At 46.2% G+C, this 20,739-nt stretch overlaps 1 protein-coding gene across 1 annotated transcript in view; it reads left to right on the forward strand.

Moving 5' to 3' along the window:
• LOC138298467 (low-density lipoprotein receptor-related protein 2-like) overlaps positions 1-20,739 on the forward strand; it is a 1,267,625-nt gene that overhangs the window by 906,300 nt on the left and 340,586 nt on the right. The window contains exon 28 of the mRNA XM_069236878.1: positions 16,922-17,465. Coding sequence (XP_069092979.1) covers positions 16,922-17,465 — 544 coding nt within the window. The remainder of the gene's footprint in view (positions 1-16,921; positions 17,466-20,739) is intronic.

Below are 20,739 nucleotides of genomic sequence, written 5' to 3' on the forward strand. Positions count from 1 at the left end.
TTGTTCTTTACTTTTCTGTCTAGGCATGCCAACAGCTTGTTGGCCTTGCCCCCTATATATTACACCCTATATTGTACGGCTGGCATGGCTAGGCACCCTGTGTTCTGCCAGCACACGTCGCACTGTCAGAGTTGAAGCTGATAACAAAGGTCAGCAGTCCCATCTTCCAGTACCTTAGTCTCCAAGGACTTAATGTCTGGATCAGCAACTTCTCATTTGTTTTTCTTTTTTCCCCTTTCAGGGCCTGAGCATGGCCGTGTGACCGCTTTGAAATCTTCTCATAGGACACATGCTGAACCCACAGCACATTTCTTTTCTTTGAAATGGGTATTTGCCCCTTCCCTGAGTTTCTCGTTGCCTCTGTCACAGAGGTGCCATGGTTCAGTTCTGGGCACCAGTGTGAAGTCTTGGACCGGTCCACTCAGCACCACACCCACTAGCAAATGATCAGAGATCCCTCTCGCCTGATGTGTTGCATCTAGGAATTTGGACACATGCGTATGCTGGGTAAAGATATGGTCCATGTGGGAGAGCTTACCGTGAACTGCTGAGAAGTATTTGTACTGTTTGCTGTAGATTGTGTATATGCCAAACATCAGTCAGCCCCGTCACTTTTATAAAGGGCAGCAATGGTCCCATCTCAAACTGCGTGGCAACCCTGCTCACTCAGTCAGTCTCTGGCTCAATTACACCATTCACTTCACCTCCCAGTATAAGAATCCCATATCTAAAATTAGGGCACAAATGTCTGGAAAGGTCATCACAAAAAGTCTTGATGGAATGTACAGGGAGCAGATGTGTAAAGCCCTCCCAGTGTCCCAACAGAGCCACATAGCAACCCAGGGGATCACACCATGTGAAGTGAAGGATAAAAGGTACTAATTACTTGATTGGGATGCCTGCTTCTTTGGAGTCTGTTGTGTAGCTGGCATGAGCCAGCAGCGTGTAGCCGTATCTATCTAGGACCTTGTAGTGGTTACCACTAAGTTTCCTGCGTAAGCACTAGGTCTCGGGCATGTTGGCACAGGTATTAGAGTACTGTTGTTGCTTAATTTTACTACTCAATCCGTTCATATTCCATGTCCATATGTTTAAATCATGCTGTCTGTGTTTCCATGGGGGTAGTAGTGATGTGTATGTCTGCCTCCATACCTCCAGTGGACCCTGCGCTTGCGCTTCGCCCCTCTGTATTATGCATTCTAGTTTTACTCTGTCTGGCACCACTAAGTGAAGAACCTGTAGAAAAAACATGCTGCAAATCCAAAACAGCTGACTCAAACCTGAGCTCCCCCTACGCTGCTGCCATGCACTGTGGGTCTAGAACAGCCCACACTCCAACCCAGAGTGCTTGTCGCCCACCAGAAACCATCATCAATAGTGGATAGGCTAGCACTGCCTCACCAAGCTATGTCAAAATGTGTGAATGAAACATAGTATCCCTTACGGCATGTTTGATAATTGTCCCAACTGATCAGGCCCTCCCCTGCCTACTTGCTGCCCCAAACTGAGTGCATCTCTCCAGTTGTGGTCTCCCCCACTCGTGCCCAATTTGTTTAGTCACTGCATCTCTTCAGGAGTACTCTGCAAACCTCCCCCCTATAGTGTCAAATAGTTTTACCAGCACACTCCCCGTAGGGAGTCTGCTGCTCATGTGTCTGGGGCGGGTGTCGTGTTTCTGCTGTGCCTTAGGGGGCATAGAGCACTGGGGTTCCAGTTCGCCATTCGGAAGTCCTCCCCTCTGTTCCTGGGCTCCCTTCAATCTGGCGACACCACCCCTCGATCCAGTTCCTCACCTCCTCTAGGGAGGTAAAATACCATGACTTGCGCTCTGCCAACACACACATTCTGCCCGTGAACATCATCATATTCTTAAGGTCTTTGGTTCTGAGCGTTTTCTTAACCTACTCAGTTACGTTGTCATTGGACTTGCAGTGGGAAGTCTGGAAACAATGGATTTTTCATTTAAGGTCACCAAAGATCGACGCTGGGTCCTTCCGCTCCCTCAGGAAACCCCACCACACAAATGTCATGCATAGCTCTACCTTCTTGGTCTTCCAGTTTACTGGCAATGACGACATTGTTTCGTTAGACTATGGACTTGTTCTTCAAGTATTTTGGTCATTGACTGCAAACCATCAATTGGTGACAGTGACCTCTTTTGCAACTTTTCTAAAGTCCACTCTTAGATTCATATCCACTGTGACAGCATCCAATTTGTACTTAATAGTGCCCCTTAGGTCTTGGATCACAATCATGATTTCAGGCAACAAAGGTTAATTTGTGGGTTGAGTCTCTAGTCTCTCTTCACCAGTGTTGACCCTTCCCGTTGCACTGGCAGAGGTAGCCATTATCATCATTTGTCCAGGTTATTGGCCTGCGTGGGTTTAGGGCTGTGATTTCTGACCATGTACCTGGGCCCGCTTCTGGTTGATTCTCACCTAGCATTCCTTTGTTACTGACTGCCTTTAGTCTGAGCAGGCCTTTCAAAGAGTGACTGTGGTGTCTGCTGGAAAACTGTAATTCGTGGCTACAGAGTCCGGCCATGTGCTTAGGTCAGGCCACTGGGCTGGTCACTAGGCTCCAGCCGAAGGTCTGAGATCCAGCACCCTTGACCAGTGCAGTTAATGATTCCCACCTCTTCCAGATGAAAAAAGCTGGGGGGGATTCTCTGTCTGGTCCTCCAGGTTCAAGGGCTCCTCGTCTCCTGCTATTTGCTCCAGGGAGAAGGGGTGAGATTTTATTATCTCGGAGTATATGAAATGTCTGCAGCAGGCCCACAAATGAAAAACATTCATAGACTGTGCCACTGTACGTCCCAGATCTAGTGCTCCCCGGGGCTGCCACTGCTGTCACACGTCATGGCCTGTCCCTGCACCCACCAATGGCTGCCATGTCTGGCCGAGCTGTTTGTCTCTTCGAGGCCAACACCACCAGCACCACAGATGGACCCAGCTCAACCCCCTGTTTGCCTCACTGCCAAACCCTCTTTCTCATCCTGAATGTGCTGCGCTACGAAAGGATGGGGAGGGGGCGGGAGACTAGAGCACTCTGCTAGTGTCCATAGTTGTAGGCCACTGCAGGCTTTCAGTTAGGTGGTTGTGGCCTCCGTCAACCCGCACTGCTGGCAGGTAGTCTTCTCCTTGGGGGGTGGGTGGGGAGGCTGGCCTGCAGCTGCGGCCATAGCAAGCCTCCAGACTACCAAGTGTGCGTAGCCTATACCTTGGCCATTCTCTGATTCCAATCCTTATGTGGCTGACACATTTTGTTGTAATGTCGTGGTCCGTCCTGCCTGAGCTGATGCTCCTTTGCTGGGATCGGGGGTCCCACGTGACCTACCTCAACGTGCCACAGAAGGGTCCCCGCAGCAGAGTTCTTGCACAGGGTTCAGCGCCTTTCACTCCGCCCCAGACCCCTTCAAGCCCTCGCCTCTCGCCGGTTCTTTATGTGGAAGAGGGGGAGAGACTCAAGGGAGCAGCTGCGAGACCCACAGCCTCATAACTGGGCCGTGCTCGCACTGTCTGCCATTTTCACAGCCCCACACTTCGCCGTAGAAATCGCTGTTCCCAAGCTCCTTAGGGCCCCAAAATCACTTGCAACACCTCTGGTAGACAGCTGGGGCAGTGGAAGCTCTACAGACATCGAATGGCTGGGCACAAACTGGATACTTAGACTGATTGCGGGATGATTTACTGGCGGTTAGAGAGAAGTCTCAATGTGCAGCCATCTTAGTTGGTGCCCAGCCACACCCCCCATCACCTATAATCTTGACATTCATTTTTTGTCCTTGGTTCTTTAATAAGCAATGTTACTAATATGTTCCCCTCCACACATGACAATACTGCAGTCATTGCTTTAGTTCCATTCTGTAATGCCTTCTCACATCTGGCACTCTAGTCACTCAATCTGTCACTGCGGCAACATTTTTAGTTACTTGACACCTGGCCGAGTTATTGATATAGAGGCATTCCCAAAGTTCAACTTTTGGGCATGTTATTTATACAATTAGTCAACTTGCCTCGTTAGGGTGTTTCTGGGTTGTTATTGGAGGCATGTGGCACTTGGGGATCAGCACTGTAACATCCTTTGTCAGAGGCAGTGTTTGACTGTAATGGCGGTTCTGGTTTTTTTAGGGTTTTGTAATAGGGTAGACCTCATTTTTGAGAAATACCTAGGCAATCAAACTAATTAGCTATCTTATATAGATTTTTCCCCTTCTTAATTTATTTTTACTTGCACTGAACACCCACACGGATTTAGAATGCTACGTCTCCTATTAATACTGAAGAATCGAGGTATTCATTTGTTTTTTTTCTTTATACAAAAGTGATCTCAGAAAATCAATATTTACAAAATTGATTTATATTCACATTTTACTTAAGTTTTTGCTTACTACATGTGAAGTGTCTGTATATACATAAAAACAAATTCACATGACAAATCTAAACAGTATTTTAAAATGACCACTTTAATACAGGAAATCCATCAATTCATACATTCCTGAACTTTAGTCCTTCCTCTGTGGTAAATCGAGTTTGTCTACATATTTTTGGCAATAACACTTCCTCCTTTCCCTAGGATGTGCGATTGAAATTGGCTGCCATTAAAATCAGTTACTTCATGTAATATTCTCTAATTTCTCATTTTCTTACATCAGATCTTGATTTTAAAAAAATCACTTGTTCTTCCTAAGAAATTAGTTTACACCAGTCTCTTTAAGACCGACCCTTCTTCAAACATTACTATAAAGTAGATAAAACCATGGACCAGGACACCTATGTATTCATCCATCTGCAGATGGCTAGAGTAGGCTTTACTCTTCAAATTCCACATTTGGTTCTGGTTACAGGACAAAGTGAACTGCGGGCTACAGGAACACTTGCATCACCAAACATTCCTTTTGCCCTGGAATCTCAAGCTTGGACTTGGCCTTTGCTTAGAGGGGTGATATCTCAGCACCAGCTTAGCTATATCTTGTCTGCCTTACAATGCCTCCATCGTCCACTCCATCAGTGTCACCTTTTCCTCAATGATCTACAATGTAGCCATAATTTCCATCAGTGTCACCTTTTCCTCAGTTGTATACCATGTAGCCATAAATTCCTTCATTGCAGGCATCAGTAGGGACTATCCCAGAGAAAGAACTCCCTAATTGTTCCTCCAATTTTCTAAAAACTAAGTGTTTTGAGCTCTTGCCTGGGCTTAGTGGTGATGAACCCTTCCCACTTCCTCTTGCCCCTATTTTCCTTAGGTGACATGACACTAAAGTACTTTGCAAACTTTCAAGTAGAAACTGGTGTCTGGGTGACCTGTTTTACATCTCATCACAGCATCGATGTGTAGAGTGCCCAGGGCTTTCACAGCACAGATCCGGGTTCACACCCTCAGTGGGGCCTCACTGTTTCAGTTTGGTGCAGCACCTCTCCTTCAGTACCTTACCACAACTGTGGTGCCAGAGCCAGCAAACGGAGTGTGAGGGCAGTCCCAGTGTGAGGAATAGCCACTTAAGTTTGACATGAGTATGTTGGTTTGGCCTGCCATCTTGCTACAGCCAAACCAACATGCACAATTCAAACCCCTCCAACCCGGCTGGGTTGGAAAGCAGGCACAGGCTTACACTGCCTTTTGGGGTGTGAGGCTGGCCCTCTCCAGCCAATCAAGATGCTTTTTTTCATGCCGCCTAACAGCATGAAAACTGCACCTTGATTGGATGCAGGAGTTGGCTGTCGGCTTTGGTCTCAAAGGATGTGCTACAGAATAACGGGGAGGTGCTGCAGAACATAGTTAAGTAAGTGATTATTTTTTTATGTTGGTGTGCATGTTGGAAAGTTCTGTGTTTAGTGCCCCTCCATTGTAATTTGCCACCAACCGCTACTGGATGTACCGTCTGCGGGTAGCCCCATCTTGGATTTTGCATTGGTCACTGGAGAGGTTCAGCGCCACCAGACTCGGATGCCGGAGGACATGCCATGAGTTACCCAGCAAAGGATGGGAGTGCTGCTCTTTCACTGAAAATATGGTCCCAAAGTTCTTTACTCGCATGCTGGAAGCACCATAGGCTCCATCATGGGAGTTTGTGCCAGAGCAGAGGTGATGGGTAGTTGCTCCTCACTGGAACAAGCCCCATTACCTGATTTTGGGACTTGGTGGCTTTGGTGGAGGATCATATTCTTTGTGGTGGGGGTGCCACCACAATGCACAAAATTTCTGTGAATTGTTTAACCCCTATTCTGGCTTCTGATTAACAATGGGATCTGTCCTATCTGCCACGTTCTTTCTTTTCTTGGAGCACATCTGTTCCTTTATCATGAACTTGTTCAGGGCACTGAGGTCTTTATATGGGAGGACAATAGAACCAGACTGAGTCACATTCTCCATTGTATGCTCGTATATGTAGGAATTTTCAGTGGAGTTACTGCAAGTGTCTTTGATTCCAGAGATGTAGGCATTTTGGGTCTGTCTTCTCAGTGGCCATTTGGAGCCCTGGGCTTTACCTCATGCTTGGAGTGATTCAGTATGACTGGTTGAGGACCAAGTTTGACTGGTGACTTGCAGTGAGGGATCCCACCTTCTCAAGAAGCGTTGCTCTATCTCTGTAACCATTATCCAATAGAAACTCAGTCCTTGATTTCATTTTCTCAAAAAATGCCACTAGGTACTTTGGAATACTTATGGCATTTGCTTCTAGAGATGCTCCTCAATAGTCAATCTGTTCCTCAATAACTACTAGCAGGTGGACATGTTTTCCACTATGTTCCTTTGCATTCTTAGAAACCAGCTTTTTGTCCTATCTGCAATCGCCAGAAGCACACCATTGTTCTCTCTTTCTCAGGTCCATGTTAAAAAAGTGGACCTTGGAGTAAGGTGATACAATTAGAGGTGTGGGAAGGGGAGTGTTCGCCTGCCATCATAAGAGATTGTCCTGCTTTCTTTGAGCATTGAGGGAATATTTTGGTAGTCTCTGGTACCTTATTGTAGTACTAGGTCTATTTTGCTGGAAGCTGAAATATTTGATAAATGGTGTGTAGGCCTACGCTAAGCCAGGCCTTTGCACCGCTTTCTGTGATAAACTAACCTTAATCCTAAAGTACATTTCGACATAGAACCCGGAAAAATCTCTATATCCTGAGGTTGGAGGGGGAAAGGAATAAGTTACCCTTCCAATCTTAGACTCTAGTTTTCGTCAGTGCATTCCTAAAAGGCTGACAAAAGTAAATAATTGCAGCCAAGTGCACAGTGTAGATGCTGCTTACGCCCGTGGCAGACGAACACCTTTTTACAGTGGCATCATCCTGTCTACCTAACCTCAGATTCGTAGCATCTAAAATTAAGTGCCAGAGAGATGGTGGCAACAGCAGATGCCAGTGCAACAGCAATCCTCGTCCAATAAACTGCTGTGATTCAGCAACAGTTTAGGCAGACACATAGTACTCATTGGAGCTCGTTCCCCATGAGTCTACCTTGTCCTATACAGCTTATCCTTCATTGTGTCTCACTGCTCATCTCCAGCAGGCAGTTTGTTCTCTCCCGGATCTCAGATTGTGTGTGCCTTACTCGCATAGAAAATGTCATTGTAGAGACCGTGCAAGATTCACTGACACTCAAAAGATGAGTCCAGAATTGCTGCCGTGTATTCTTCACAAACACAACACATTGCTGCTATTCGGTAATTCGGTAATGAGTTAGTCAATTCATCTTTCCTGACACAACCACTATTTATTGTATCTTGTAATTCCATATTTTGCTTTTTCTTCCTCTCTACTATTTGTCAATCTACTCCTCCCGTACCACTTGTGCGCTTCTTCTAACCTCCTCCCTCTTTACCTTCACTGCTTAAACCCTCCTCTTAGTCCTGTTGCCCCCTGCACTTCCCAGTATCTCCTTTTTCTAACCTGGTCATGCTTTCTCCTTCTGTCAGTCTTTTTCCACACTCTTGCTCTTCACCCCATTTTCTGTAGCACTATTTTTACTTCTCCCTTTTGCACATCCTATTTCTCTACCATTCAGCTCCATTCTCTTAATGTATCTTTTTTTCTATAAGCTGTGGTTTCCTCCTTCATTCTCCTCTTGTGTGTAATTGTGGTATTTTATTTTCCTCCATCTCTTGTCTTCATGTTTTCACCATATGTATTTGCCCACTCTTCGATCTCCCTCAAACATACCTTGCTTTCCAAGGACAGAAAAAGCGCATGGACGAATTTGGCACTTTTGTGATTGCTAATGTATTGGACAACCGGGTGTGGATAACACAATTGGTTAAATGCATAGGCAGAATTAGCAGGTTTAGGAGCATCTCTGGAGGAGATTGAACCGGGGGTCTTTGTCAAGAAGGGCACATGGGTTCTGGCTCAGGCGAATCGGGAACTTTACATTGCCTCAATCTAAATCAATGCAGTGTCTTTCATGATGCACATTACAAAACAAACCGCCTTATGGACGCGTTTAGTTCAGCTAGTAAGTCCAAGTTATAAATCGGGATAGTTTAATACTGTAGTGATGTTGGTTTGTAGCTTTGTGATGTAGTTCAGGAGGAAATGCTCATCCAACAAGAGAACATTTTAGGTCTTGCCTGTTTTAGCTGTCTATAGGCAAACTGACATTATATCCAATATAAACTTCAATTGGGTTTTGAGTCTTCCCCTTGCTTATAATTAGATTACTTTGTCAGTCCCGATTCAATCGCTTTACTACTGATTCTTGTCTTTGTTCCACCCAAGAAGCATTTTTGTGTCACTGTGTTTTCGCTGAATGAGTTAGTTTTCCACAGCTGATGTCTAGATGTTGCTTCCATTGGCATACTTAGTGGATCTATTTGCTGTCCCTTCTTGCTACCACTCTTCTAATCCCCTCTTTCCTGCCCCTATTTCTGTATTTCTGTGCTTCACTCTCTTCCAGCCCAGTGTCTGCTTGAAACCTCTTTTCTTCTGAGCAATCCTCTGTTTTGTCAGGTGGCCATCTTTTAATGGTTTTGTGACTATTCCAAGATGACAACTGAACTGTGGGAGTAGAGATTAGCGAAACCCTTTACTGCAGATGAAAAAATGTTTGTGGTTAAGAGGTCGCTAACAGTTCTCCGACATTATACAGATATTTTCAAAACAAATGGTGTGCAAGTGTATTTAAACACCTTTGCCTTAGGACCACGAACTCTACTGTGCACAGATGCATGCTGTCTACAGGGGCAGTAAGTTTCGGTGCATTCTTCTGTTTATATCCATAAAAGCATTGTTTGAATTGCCTATAATTCTGACTGAATATGATAAATACGAACAACACATTTGGAAAAAAAAAGTTGTTGCAGGCCCTTCTGTGTGGTTTGGTGGGGAAGAGTAACTGGGAACCCCTTTGCGGTTCTACGGCGTTGAATTTAAGTGAGCTAAATAACATGTAATGCACAGGCAGTGGGAATGATGTATGTGCAGATCTGGATGTGTAGCACCACGTACTTGAGGATACTTAAATGGCCACTTGGTTTAGATGCATTTGATAATTGTCTTCCACTCCCGAACCTGCAGACTCCCATTGCTCACCTCTCCAAGTTATGTCCGCAGGAGAGCTGACAGGTGAAAGTATTCAGTAATGCTAAAACAGAAGCTGCTGCCACAGTTTGCTGAGCGCTGTTAAACAGCGAGCCCAGTAGTCACTGACCAGTGTCCAGTGGGTAGTCTGAGCAGGAGCATCAGGGCCTGCCCAATAGGATCTGGGCGCAGGGGCACTTAGTGCAGATAATAGCTCAAGACTGTGCCCAAAACCTGCTTGGTGTGGCTGAAGCTACTTGTTCAAGGGAGTCAGCTCCTTCGCTAAGGCAGAGCGTTGCCCCACTGCTCTGAGTGAGCAGTGCAAAGAAAAGAAGCATAAAATAACACATTATCATTTTATTTTTCATCCGGAGCCAGGTTAGGAGGGGGACTGGGCTGTGTCACAGGGAGGAGGGGTTTGTGCATCATAAATGCTTATGACGGTTTGGCTGGCAGTGTTGGGCTGTCCAAATAGAAATGCGCACTTAGCATTTCTCCATCCGACTGTCTTGCACAGCTGGGTGGAGAACGTGCACAGGCTATTAGTCCTTGTCTGAGTGCTGAACCAGGCTGCTCAGATCAATCACAACGCTGCTGTCACGCTGGTGACAGCAGCGTTGTGATAGTCTTTGGGGAGACTGGGAGCTTGTGTGCTGCTGGTAGTCAGGAAGGGGACGGAGGATAAATGGAACCAGTCTCAAGACGGAATGGGTAAGTGTATTTTTTTATTTTTTTTTAATGTTTTTTTAAATCCCCGCCACCCCCGTTAAGTAGCAGCCGCCACATGACAAGACAGGCACATGGTGTTGCAGATGCCCAAGCCCTGCTTCCAAATACTATTGGAGGGAAAATTATTGTGTTATGACTGACAGTTACAATCAACTAAGGGCTATATGTCAGTATCACAGGTATGTAACTCGTGTCTTTTACAATCTCTCGTTTATCCCCTGTTAAATTTCGCCTATCCTGTCATTCCAGGTTCTCACTGTCTAGAGTCTGATGTTGGTAAAAGAATCTAACTGATAGACTTCTAGTTGCAGATTCCTTAGCTTGGAATTTTCCCCCAGGTGTCAGACTGGATCTGGATGTTTTTTCTTCGAGCAATACCCTTGCTTGTCGTTAGGTGGTGTTGGTCGACTCTGTGGGCATCTTTTGCATTGTAGTCACCGTGATGACATTGGCAGTAGAACATAGATGCTGCCTCAGAGCAGTTTCCGGGAGCTGGGGCAACCCATGCCCAATTTGAGGAATTCTATGAGACCATGCGCCTCATTTTTGGACAGTCTGACCCCGCTAGGGCACCTTCGAGCCCAGGGGGTTTGGTTGGAGGGCCTTCAGGTTCTGCATAGGTGGCTCTGGCCACTGAAGTCCCCTCTGGATCTGCTCTCGGACCCATACTGACACCAGTCGTACCATCAAGACCTTCACCGGCGCAGGTTCGAATGTCGATGCTCCCAATGTTGGTGGTGCCCACTATTGACGTCAACCCAATCCTGATCCTTGACGACTTGGAGTCAGAACGGGGTCGGCCAACGCCACCTCCTTCAGTAGGGCCTATTCACCCCAGGATGGATTCTGACCCTTATTCTTGTGTTTGAATTCAAGGAAGAATTGGAGGGGTCCCTGGACCCTTATGAATACCAGGATGATTCTAACATGGACTGGGCACAGGAGTTTGGTGAGGCCAGTGGTCTGGATACCTCTCCAGAAGCTGGCATGCTGTCTCCTCCTACCGTGGCTATGAGGAGGGAGCTACTTATTCCATAGTGGTCAGTAGGGGGCGGCTGAGGTCCTTGGCCTTGAGCTGCCTACTGTTCAGGTCAGGTCTGATCTCCTGATGGAGGTGCTTCAACCACAGGCTTCCACCTCTGAGCCTCTTCTTCCATTCTATGAAGCCCTCACTGATGTCCTTTTGGGTACTGGGTCCAGACACAACACAGGGTCTCCTGTGAGTAGGACAATCGCACGCCACCATCGGGCCACCCTGAATGACCCTAAATTCCTGTCCCAACACCCCACGCCTGAGAGCCTTGTAATCCAGGCATCCTCATCCTCTGGCACCTTCTTTTCTGCACCTCTTAATAGGGAATCATAAAGGCTGGAACAATTTGGGAAGAAGTTTTGTTCCTGCAGTCTAGCACTGCAGTCAGTGAACACTGCATGCCTTTTGGGCCATTATAGTCACACTGTGGAATTCGGTCATGAAAGTTCTGCTGCAGATACCGGAGGAAGCCTGTGCTATCGTCTTCCAAGCGGTCACCGATGGGAGAGACGTGGCAAGGTTCACTATCCGATGTGGGCTGGACACCACGGACTCTCTGGGTAGATCGTTTGCAATGACAATGGCCTTGAGGCACCACTACTGGTTACAAACATCTAGTTTCTCAGGGGATGTCCAACAGACCCTTATGGGCATGCCCTTTGATGGCTCCTGTCATTTTGGAGACCAGGCTGACTTGGCGCTGGAGAGGTTCAAGGACTCCTGGACTATGGCTAGTTCCCTTCGGCCTTTCCACTGCCCCTCATCCCCAACAGTCCTAATTTTGTCACAACAGAAGGGGTTCCCTGTTGTGTCCCTTTCCCAGCCACTGTGCCACCCATGCTGTTCAGCTGCTGTGCACTTGGGGACACAGAATTCCAGTTGGTCTTGGGACAGGGAACCAGAGGTCTGCCCGGTCCATCCCTGCCCACCTGTCCCCCTGCTGCAGCCTCCAAACCCTCCTAGTCTGTCCCCTTACTCTGGTCCAGTTGGTGGCAGAATGCGCAATCACCTGCCCCACTGGGAATCCAATCACTATGGGCAGGTGGGTTTTACTGATTGTTCGAAGGGGCTAATCCCTCCCCTTAGGGTCTGCCAAACCAGCCATGCCTCCATCTTTCAACTGTGTATCGGAGGATTGTTTGGCACATTCTCCACCAGTAAGTCACAGCTCTCCTGACCAAGGGAGCCATAGAGAGGGTCCCTGCGCCAGAAGTAGGTTGTGGTTGTTATGCCCGCTACTTTCTGGTGCCCAAAAAAGACCAGGGCTTGCGTCCTATCCTAGACCTTCGGGCCCTCAATCTTTCTCAAGAAGGAGAAATTCAGAATGCCCACCCTGGCTCAGGTACTGTCTGCCTTGGACACAGGAGACTGGATGATAAAGTTGGACTTGCAGGATGCTTATTTCCATATTCCCATGCTGCCTGCCCAGACGTTACCTGCAATTCGTGGTAGGTCACGAGCATTTTCAATTTACCGTTCCCCCTTTCGGCCTTGTCAGCACCTCTCGGGTGTTCACGAAAGTGATGATGGTAGTTGCTTCTCATCTGCACAGGTTAGGGGTTTCAGTCTTCCCCTACCTCGGCAACTGGCTGTTGAAGGCAGACTCGCCCCAGAAAGTTGTTCCCCCACCTTCAGACTACGGCGAACCTCCTTCATATGCTTTGGTTCACTATAAACGTGCAGAAGTCACTCTCGACTGCCTCTCAGACGCTCCATTTCATCGGAGCTGTTCTGGACACAGTGCACCAAAAAGCGAGTCCAGGATATTCAGGCTATGATTTTCATCTTTCAGCCTCTACTTTGGGATTCTGTGAGACTGACTCTGAGGCTGCTGGGTCTCATGGCCTCCTGCATCCTGCTAGTGGCACATGCCAGATGGCATATCCGTTCTCCGCAGTGGGACTTGAAGTTCCAGGGGGTGCAACATCAGGGAAAACTCTACGACATGGTCCAGATCTCGGAGGGGACTGCAAAAGACCTGCAGTGGTGGCTTTCAAATCCACATTGAGTCAACAGCAGATCCCTCTCCTTTCCCCAACCAAATTTATCCATAGTGATGGATGTGTCACTTCTGGGATGGGGCAGCCGCATGGGAGAGGTGGAGATCAGAGGCCTCTAGTCTGTGGCGTAGTGTGTGCTCCATATCAGTCTTCTGGAGCTCTGGGCATTCAGGCTTGTGTTAAAAGCATTTCTTCCCTCTCTCAAAGGGAAAGTAGTGCAAGTGTTCACAGACAACACTACCGCCATGTGGTACTGCAACAACCGGGGTGGAGTAGGGTCCTGGACCCTTTTTCAGGAGGCGATGTGCCTCTGGATGTGGCTGGCACATCAGAACATCACCCTGGTGGTTCAACATCTGGCAGGCTTGCCGAGCACCAGAGCAGACTAACCCAGCCACTGATGCATAGCCTATCACGAATGGAGTCTCCATCCAGAGGTGGCGCAAGGTCTTTCAGCAGTGGGGAGAGCCTTGGTTAGATCTGTTCACCTCTGCAGAGAACGCGCAATGTCAGCTGTTTTGCGCGTTGGTGTTTCCAAGGCACACTCACTCAGACGCTTTTAGTATCAAGTGGAACTCCTACCTATACCACCTCTGTCCAGAGTTCTCAAGAAGATCAAGAACAACTGGGCCAAAGTAATCTTGGTGGCTCAGGACTGGGCCCGGATGTATGTTATACAGAGCTAATGAGCATGGTCACCAATCCTCCCTCAGAATTCCCCTTCAGGAGGATCTTCTTTCGCAGCAACAGGGGGACGGTTCTCCACCTGAAGCTATCCCATCTCTTCCCTCATGTGTGCAGATTGTGCGGCGGCAGCTGACGGCTCTTGACCTTCCACCCGAAGTCTGTGAGGTAATCTTGGCAGCCAGGCGTCCCTCCACCAAAACGGTATACGCCTGCCGTTTGCATAAATTGTGGCATGGTGTACCAACAAATCTGTTGATTCTCTCTCTAATTCCTCTTTCTGAGGTTCTTTTGTTCATTCTTTCTTTGGCCCAGAAGGCTCTGCTTTTGGCACCCTTAAGGGCTATTTATCGGCCATCTCAGCCTTTCTTAGCTTGCCTGATCAGCCTTCACTCTTTAAGACTCCTATTGTTAGTAGATTCCTTAAGGGCCTCACCCATTTGTTTCCTCCCACTCTGTTTATCATGCCTCAGTAGGACCCCAATCTTGTCCTTACTTAATGTGTGCTCCCTTTGAGCCGATGCACAATTGTCCCTTGTGGCTCCTTACTTTCAAAACAGTTTTTCTTGTTGCCATCACTTCTGCTCGCAGAGTGAGCGAGCTTCAGGCTCTATCTTCTAAGCCCCCATTTTTGTCTGTGCACCCTGACAAAGTGGTGTTACGCACTAAGGCTTCCTGCCTTACCAAAGTCGTTACACCTTTTCATGTAGGCCAGTCCACTGCTTTGCTTTTTTACGCGCTTCCACATCCTTCTCATGAGGAGGAGACTCCACCACCTGGATCCAAAAGGAGCATTGGCGTTCTATCTCATTCGTACTAAAGATTTCTGGGTGGACGATCAACTCTGTTGGATATGTGGGTGCGAAGAAAGGGAAGGCAGTGCAAAAACATACCATCTCACAATAGGTGGTACTTTGCATCAAAATGCGCTACGCTTTGGCAAAGAAGCAACCCCCTGAGGGCTTGCGTGCTCATTCCACCAGAGCAACTGCTGCTTCCACTGCATTAGCACGCAGAGTTCCTTCCTGGATATCTTCCAGGCAGCTACGTGGGCATCCTTGCACACGTTTACTAAACATTGCTGGCTGGGCAGTCAGGCCTGTACGGATAGCTACTTTGGTTGTTTTGTCCTTCAGGACTTTCTAGTATGATCTTGGCTCGTAGCCCACCTCAGAGGATGGCATTGCTTGGATATCTATTCTAAGGTAAGGAATCTGCAACTAGAAGTCGCTTATCAGATGTTCAAGTTAATTACCTTCGGTAATTATATATCTGGTCGAGGCATATTCTAGTTGCAGATTCCTTACCAACCCACCCATTTGCCCCACTTGTGAACTGATTTCAACGGGCAGGGATTCCCCATTCAGGGCCTTAGCTCTGGGACACCAATTTCAGTGTTCTTCACGGCTCTGCGCTTTGATTTGGAAGGTCGTGAGAAGAAACTGACGTCACTGCGCTGAGGTGGCATCTATGTACTACTCCTGACATCACCACAGCTACTATGCCACCGACGCCCGCGGAGTCTACCAACGCCACCTAACGATGTACAAGGATATTGCTCAAAGAAAAAATCTCCTGATCCAGTCTGACGTCTGGGGGGGAATTTTTAGATCGGGAATCTGCAACCATGTCAGATGTACAGTTACCGAATGTAAGTAACTTGTACTTTAGCATTTTTGCTTGTGAATATTTAGCACCTTTAACAATTGTTAGCGCATGGCACTTTGATTCAGCACTTTAAGCATACAGATTGTAATAACAGCAATGAAATGCCATTAAGCCTGGTTCCAGAAGCCTTAAGTTAATAACTGCTGCTCCGTAATCACTGTTTGTAATTAGAATTTCTTATCCTCTTTCGCCCACCCCTTTGAATTTTGTCTTCCCTATCATTCCAGGAACTCCGTGTCTACACCCTGATCTGGGCAAAAGAATCCTATAGTGCAGTTACTTGAGAATTTTTTTTTTTTTTTTGCATTTTTAATAATAGTGCACAACACTTTGACTCGGCACTTTAGTATAATTTTTGGTCTCATACCAATTCTTTCTTCTAATGTATTAAGAGCAATGAAATGCCATTACGCTTAGCTCAAGAAGCTTTACATTAACAGCTGCACTGCAATCACCGTTAGTGGATCAGTCTATCTCGAGACTTCTTAGCCTCTGGCCACAAAAATTGGATTTTGTCATGTGCCTCTTTACAAAATAGCACACTATGTGCCACAGATATTTTTACTTTTAACGAATTGATTGTGATGTATAGAGCAACATTGCCTTTCTTGCAATTATTTTTTTTAATATATATTTTGTGCTGCTGTCGCATTTAATGGACTTGATTCTCTAACCAACGGCTATTGAATGTGTGCTGATCCATACGGGAAGCCCGTCACTGTGTTGATAATATAAGCTAAGATGTAAATAGGAAAAACGGTAATTCTTTAACATTTTACAATGATTGCCAGGGGTGTTGGACGCTTTCCTCCTGGCGTCGTTCTGTCCCACTCCTATTGTCCAAGTTATTATCTTATCACTATACATCCAGCGAGAACAGAGTGTTAAAAAAAAAAAAAAAGCCTGATAAAACTGTTCCAGGGCAGTAGTGAAGGCATGGCAAAAGTACTGTCAACAGTGCTCCAATGCAAAGACACGACTAGCTACCCCTCGACCCCCGCCTAGGTAAGAAGCAGCTCTTGCTATAGCCTTGACCAGGAACTAGCAAGCATTAGTAATGCCGAATGCATAAGGAATTTGAATCAACTTTAATACCTGTAGTTTTCATTGCAAAAATCTAATTGAAAAGTTACGTGTAAGTTGAACGTCTGTAAAGTAACTGAAAATTGTGGAATAAACAACTGGGCACGGGTGTGTACGTTATTTATATTCATTGTTAGAAATGGTTTCTGATATTCCAGATGCCAGTTTCCTATATTGTGATTGACTCATATATTTACTTTTATTTGTAGATTTATTTGAGAAAACTACCTGCTTCCAATAGGAAATCTCTACCAGACCACAACAATATCCAGCTGAACAATGTGAACGCGATGTCCTCCTTGGACTACGTTGTGCGGGAACGGGCTCTTTACTTTGCCGTCACCAAAGGTGATTTTATTGGATCGTCAAAGCTCAAGGACCCTGGTTCTATGCCCTGGAAAAAAGTCTTGTTGGTGGATGATACAGTAATATCTTTTGCTGTGGACTGGATGAGTGGCAACATATATTGGATAAGTACCCGAAAACCATACATTCAGGTTGCCACTTTCAATAGCATGTACACAGGTGTGCTGGTCAGCGATGGACTCCACAGCCCGTCCGCTCTTGTGCTCTACCCACCCACCGGTGTCATGTGTTATGCTGATTTGGGCACGGAAGACCAAAAGAATGCTCCGAAGATAGAATGCGCCTCAATGGACGGAAGCAGAAGGAAGGTTCTATGGAAGAAGCTGAAAATGCCGGTTGGACTTGTGTTTGCAGAAACTGGATCACGACTTTATTGGGCTGATAGATGTAAGTAGTACCCTATTCTTTTGTAAAACAAGAAAGATATGCACTAATCCAGTTTCTAAAGGCTTCAGTAGCCCGTGAGCACTCCAGTTGCACAGTTTAAGGGCATTATGATTTATTACAAAACATGACAAACTAATATTGTGAAAATATAATGTTGGGATAGGAGGAAATAAATCTATTACAAATTGATTTGAAATTCCATATACTGGGTTTTCAGGATGCAACACCACCCAGACCCATGCAGGAACAGGAAAGCTACATTAGTCTCTGATGAAAATGTCTGCACTAGGGTCAGTTAATCATGATTTATAAAGTGTGGCTAATCACCCATTAGGGTATCCAGGTGCTTGCAGGTCCTGAAGGCTTATTCGAACACTCAGGCCATTTGGAATTCCGAAAGTGAGGTGATGGCCGAAGGTGCACGGGGAGGTTCTCCAAGGTTTTTGGTGCGACGAGTGTCCTCCAGTTCTACTTCAGTAGATGCGGGGAGCATGGGCAAATGAAAGGGAGGCAGCATAGTCTTCTCAACGGTTGGTGGAATGTCGGGCAGTGGTTAATGTACGTGGGTCCTTTGTTGTGTGGAGCCTTGTGTGCGTTGGTCAGAAGCTTGAACTGGTGTATCTTCTGTACAGGGAGCCAGTGGAGTTGCCTGAGGTGGAGTGTGATGTGGGTTTGTCTGGAGGGTGAGTCTGGCTGCAGCGTTCTGGTTGGTCTCAAGTCTCTGTAGGTGGTGTGCAGCGATTCCTACGGACAGTGTGTTGCCCTAGACTAGTCAGCTGGTGATGTCACTGTATATCTTGTGTGTAGGAGTAGCCATTTCAAGAATTTATGTAACGTGCAAAGTGAGGACGCAGTCAAAGGAGACCCTTTTGATCTGTGATTTAATGGTGACCTCGTCAATGATGACTCTCAGGTTTCTGGCATGGTCCGAGGGAGTGAGTGCAGGTCCTAGGTCTGATGGCCACCTGGAGGTGTTCCATGTGTTGCTGCTGTTGCCATAGATCAGTACTTCTGTGTTCATCTGCAGGCAGTTCTTCATCTAGTCAGCGATGCTTGTTGTGCATCTGTGGAAGTGGGCTCTGGTGGTGGAGGGGTCGTTGGTGAGTGCAAGCATGAGTTTGGTGTCATCTGCATAGGAAATTATGTTGAGACCATGGGATCTGAAGATGTTGGCCAGCGGGGTCATATGTTTTGAAGAGCGTGGGGCTGAGGGATGAGCCCTGGAGGATACTGCAGATGATCTCCTTGGGTTTGTAGGTGGATCCTCTGGGTTCTTCTGGTGATGGAGGTGATCCTTCAGAGCGCATCTGCTTGGATGCCGATGGTGTTAGGTGCCACTTGCACTTCTATTCGCCAATGCCATTGTTTTTGGCATCCTTGCAGCCAATCTCTTTTGGCACAAGCGTATCATGCAAATTCTGTTTCTGTCCTGTAGTTTGCAAACTTAAAGGAGCCTTGGGCTCCCACACACCACTCACAAATTTCCCCTACACAAACAGTTAATCGGAAAAGGTTTATTCTCAGCTTTGTCTCTTCTTGTACTGTTTGTCCTATTATATAATTGGGATTTAAAATCTCCGAATCCAAAACAAATGACTGGGCTAGATTTACTCGCACCTGGACATGGGAAATCGGAGCTCTGCACACAGGCAGGTGTGTTTGAAGGTGCTGGTTGTGTGGAAGGGGGGTCTCCCAATGGAAGTTTAAAGCAAGAATGCATGGGGATGAAACAGAGTAAACACCATGAATGTTATTGTTAAAGATGAGAATGCAGGTACAAGGAGAGAAGTTTGTGAAAGGACAATGTGCCCCCTTCAGTTAAAAAAAACTGTTGAATTGGCACACAGATATTTTTTCAGATTTTAAATAATACTTTGGGGAAAAAAAAGTGAGTCCCATTCGTCAATTACACATACACTGAAACTTGGACTTAAAATTGCTTTTTCGTACTTCTGCAAGAGAACCACTGATAAGTTACAGGTGTCCACCAGTCCACTGACTCACCAATGGTGAACTATCTTGCCGATCTTAGATTGCAAGGAAAACCTGGAGGATGTTGCAGAACTCAAGTGAGCATTTATGCAAGAAAAATAATAATTGGCAAAGCCAGTAGGTTTGGCATTGGCTGCGTCCTTTTGGCTTTGTTTTTGCCTTTTTTTTGGTGATGCTATATTGCAAAAAACCGTAGCATATACATGCATGGATGACAATTTTGAAATTATTTTTGTAATGTTTTTTAAACGCTTTTGACAATGGGCGACTATGCAGTCATCTTTGTTTTTACAAAAGGAAAAGGCATTGAAAGATGTCACCCTGTGCTTGCGAATAGACAGCCATTTTTGATTGGGTTTAACTGCTATTCAAGTATTGGCTGTATTTGCAGGTGCAGGATGGTTTGCACTAGTAAAGCCCAATAGCAGTGTCGGGGCAGGTTCTGGGCCCTCAAAGTCTGACCAAAGAAAATGTTGTGGAGATAAGGCGAGCATTGGCAAACCCAGTAGATCTCACCTTTGGGACCTGTTGGCTTTGCCAATGCCTTTTGTCGAAGCTGTAGTTGCCAATATAGTACAACACTGGCAAAAGAAAAACAAAATAGGCAGTAGTGAGTGTCATTTTGTAGGCAGCCGCATGGGCACACTTATGAAATCCTGGCATTGTTTTTTTTTTTTTCAGCTGGATCTTATTGAATTATTTACTTTAACTATGCCCATCTAGAAACAGGAAGATAGTAAATCAATCCTCACAGGAGATTTTTAATCACTTTTCTACATCTCTCTACACTTACACGAGCGTTCACCTATCCCTTTTGAGCCCCTTCCACTCGCATGGGACCGCGATTTGAACACTTCAAGAGCTTCCCTGCAAAGCAGGGTTGTAGCCCATGCCTAGGGGAGGAGGAGGGGCCTTATGATAAAGCATGCCACCTGGCTGGTGAGTGAGGGTTTACATCCTTCGAAAGGAAATCTTCATGAATCCTGTTTCCGTTAGGGAACCTTTACTGTAGTGTCATTAATTTAATTCTACACAAGTCTTAATCTTCCTATGCGGATTACTGATACATAAATTAGCACGGCCATAAATCTACTGTATTCCTTAGTAGCAATTCAACCCTCTCTAATTTAATTAGCATGAGTGCTTTAGGAGAGTTTATTTCCCTACATCTGGTTTCCTTCGATTGTTGCGATTGGCAGCATGTTATGGGGAAACATAAAAGTTTCAGCCAGCTCACTAAATTGTTCTAAAGGTAAAATGGAAGCATTCAACAATTCAGTGT

Source organism: Pleurodeles waltl, chromosome 1_2 (genome assembly GCF_031143425.1).
Source record: "Pleurodeles waltl isolate 20211129_DDA chromosome 1_2, aPleWal1.hap1.20221129, whole genome shotgun sequence".
NCBI classification, from domain to species: Eukaryota; Metazoa; Chordata; class Amphibia; order Caudata; family Salamandridae; genus Pleurodeles; species Pleurodeles waltl.